Genomic DNA, 2,844 nt, shown 5'->3' with positions numbered 1-2,844 from the left:
TGGTTTAGTTGTTTCGAATTTTAAATTGGTAATAAATTGTGTGGTTCTTTTTTTTTTCCTTTCAGTTTTGGTTATTACTAGAAACTGACATGTGATGTGATACGTTTTGTACTTTAGACGGATTTCGGAAGTACGTTTACTATAACCTATATATGTGACATTGTCCAGGAATATATGACATTAGATAAAGTTCGCTACGTCTGAGACATTGTTATACTTAATAAGATGAATTTTAGATAAAACAAATTTAAGGGATTTTAGAAATTACGCTGCTAATAAATCCGTTTTAAAATTATGGTAAAAGAATCGGAATGCGATCTACAAAAGATGCATTCAGTCATAATTGATAGCGATGGTTCCAGTGAACATTTATCAATTATTACCAATACAGAAATGAATCAGGTAGGACAGATGATTTTCTTTTCACACTATAATTGTTGTGCTAACAGCAAGTTATTTAATTTTTTTTTTTTTAGTGATTTATGAACTTAAACTTTTGCTTGCCTAACTTGAAATATGGATTCTTCTAACTCTGAAAATTTTCCCATAAATAATGTTTTAGTTGTTGTAGAATTTTATACTAAAATAACTTATTCTAAAATGAAACATTGGAAATAATAAATTAACATAAATATTCATAAATGCTGCAATTATTTCTCAGTAATCTCCGCATATTTCCAAAATCCATCAAATAGCAGATCATATTCTCTGGAAAGGAATTTTTTTTTTTCCAGGAAATAGCAATAGAAGGTAGTGATGATGAATGTCCGATACTGATTAACGAAAAGGCTTTACAAGAATCGATTGAGGTAAGTGGGAGAGTGTGTGTACATGATGTATCCTTTATAGGGTTAATATGAAGAATTTTATCTGCTATGAAAACATGGTTGAATGTTATCTCAAGCTAACCTATGCATAGGGTGACTTAGCTTGAGTGACTTAATAGTTAACTGCAGTAAGGATTTGTGTCGAGTGCACATGGCTATTATTGTGGGAGTAGGAGTGCAGTGAATTACCGGATAGCGTAGCTTATTGTTTACAGAATGAAAGCACGAATTCCATGAACCAGTTTGGATCATCAAAAACTTCAGAGAATGAACGTTGGCAAGGACGAAATCCCTTGCAAAAATTTTCGATTTTGATTGGCAACAATAAATTAACATTTAAAGTTACCGATGCTCCTAAGATGCATATGGGCTAGTTTTATGTCGTATTACTTTATCTTCAGCAAAAAAAAATGTAAGTGTCGATATTCGACTTGTAACATGATGCGTATGAAACGTAAAAAATCCCGACTTTTGCAATTTCGAATCATTTTCACGTATAAATTTAATTGATGAGTTTATATATTGAAACGATTTTTGCAGACGATGATTTAATATATCGGGAAAATGAGAGTGAAGTAGATGATTCCTTTGGTGACAGTGCACTATGGAGTGATCATGAAATTGGTCTTGATAGGCCTATTTACCGATGCAAAATATGCGGACGTGCCTATGCTCACAAACAACCCCTATTGGCCCACGAAAAGACTCATGCCAGTGAGTATTATATTTGTGAATGATTTTATTTTTAAAAAGAATTTTAGTTACATGTATTCTTACGTGTTAATTTGTGAGGATTTAATTTACTGCTAAATGACTTCTTTACTACCACTGTGTCTAATGGAAAATAAAAGCAATATACAGAGAAACGTATATTTCAGCGTATCAAAAACGACGCTCAATCTTCCAAATACTTTTATCGGAGCAGAATCCTTCTTTATCATCATGATAATATTTTACAGATGGGCGACCTTATCAATGTCCGATATGTACAAAATGTTTTGCTCGTCAAGTAAACTTCAGTATACATATGAAACTCCATGCAAGTGGCCGCCGTTATTTTTGCTCTTTGTGTGGCAAATGGTTTAGGACACAATCATTAATGTCTGAACATCAGGTAACAGATAAGTGCCAATCATGTAGTAGTGGTGCTGAAAAAGCTAATTTCCTGAGCTCATTTATCAGCAACATAGATTTATTCGGAATGTAATATTGTTCTCGTACAATATTACTAGTTAACAGCATCAAAAGACAGGCATAAAATACGCGATAAATTGGTAAGCGGTGATAAATGAGTATATAAGCAATATGATCAACTAACAAATTCCTTGTCGTTGCTTTTGACGGTAGTTGACTGTTGGTTTGTTGATAAGTTGTGTAACGGTTGAGAAATAAGAGTGCGTCCCTCATTACTGGGGATATGCTCCAAGGAATGTATTTAGTGAAAGGAAATAATATTGTCGCTTTTGTCAGATGATGACAAATAGGCGAAGAGATGACGTTATGGTCTACCTGGTTGTAAAAACTAGCTGCGTAGGATTTTTTCCATATATCTATACCTAGAATTAGGAAAGAGATTTTTTAAGCTCCACCGAGGTTATCGTGGAGGTATGGCTGCCCCTTGGCATGGTTAGTTGTACAGCTACGAATAGGCAATGAGATGTCTTTGTAATATTTCCACCATCGTTAGTTTATATCTCCTGCATTTCCTTAATTTTATTTATAGGATTCCATCGTCATGTCTGGTAGATATCATAGAAATTTTATTTAAACATAACTTTAACTTCGATAATCCAACAAATGGTATTATTTAAAAATTACCAGAATGATTACATAGCAGTAGATATTTTTCTCTTTTCTCGGTAGTATGTATCATTTTAGACTTTGTTTGCAGTGTATTTTGCAGTGTATTTTAACACATTTAAGTTGACTCGATTTGAAAATGGCCAGTGAGATTCTATGGATAAAAACTTTCTATAGTTTTTAAGTTAACTCTTTATTGACCTTTGTTGAAAACAAA

At 32.9% G+C, this 2,844-nt stretch overlaps 2 protein-coding genes across 2 annotated transcripts in view; both read left to right on the top strand.

Annotated features, from left to right (window-relative positions):
* Positions 1–294: 294 nt before the first annotated feature.
* On the top strand, positions 295–1,237 carry LOAG_14111 (hypothetical protein; the record flags this gene model as incomplete). Its single annotated transcript, XM_003149613.2, has 3 exons — positions 295–402; positions 735–809; positions 1,043–1,237. 3 exons carry the CDS (start codon positions 295–297, stop codon positions 1,199–1,201), a joined length of 342 nt encoding a protein of 113 aa, XP_003149661.1. The 3' UTR covers positions 1,202–1,237.
* A 99-nt stretch (positions 1,238–1,336) lies between these two features.
* LOAG_18885 (zinc finger protein) overlaps positions 1,337–2,844 on the top strand; it is a gene marked incomplete at its 5' end in the record, with an annotated part of 3,774 nt that continues 2,266 nt past the window's right edge. Inside the window, 2 exons of the mRNA XM_020451545.1 lie at positions 1,337–1,541; positions 1,787–1,941. Coding sequence (XP_020304659.1) covers positions 1,337–1,541; positions 1,787–1,941 — 360 coding nt within the window. The remainder of the gene's footprint in view (positions 1,542–1,786; positions 1,942–2,844) is intronic.

Source organism: Loa loa (genome assembly GCF_000183805.2).
Source record: "Loa loa unplaced genomic scaffold supercont3.636, whole genome shotgun sequence".
NCBI classification, from domain to species: domain Eukaryota; kingdom Metazoa; phylum Nematoda; class Chromadorea; order Rhabditida; family Onchocercidae; genus Loa; species Loa loa.
The sequence above is the reverse complement of the archived record's forward strand: the minus strand, read 5'-3'. Positions and strand labels throughout refer to the sequence as shown.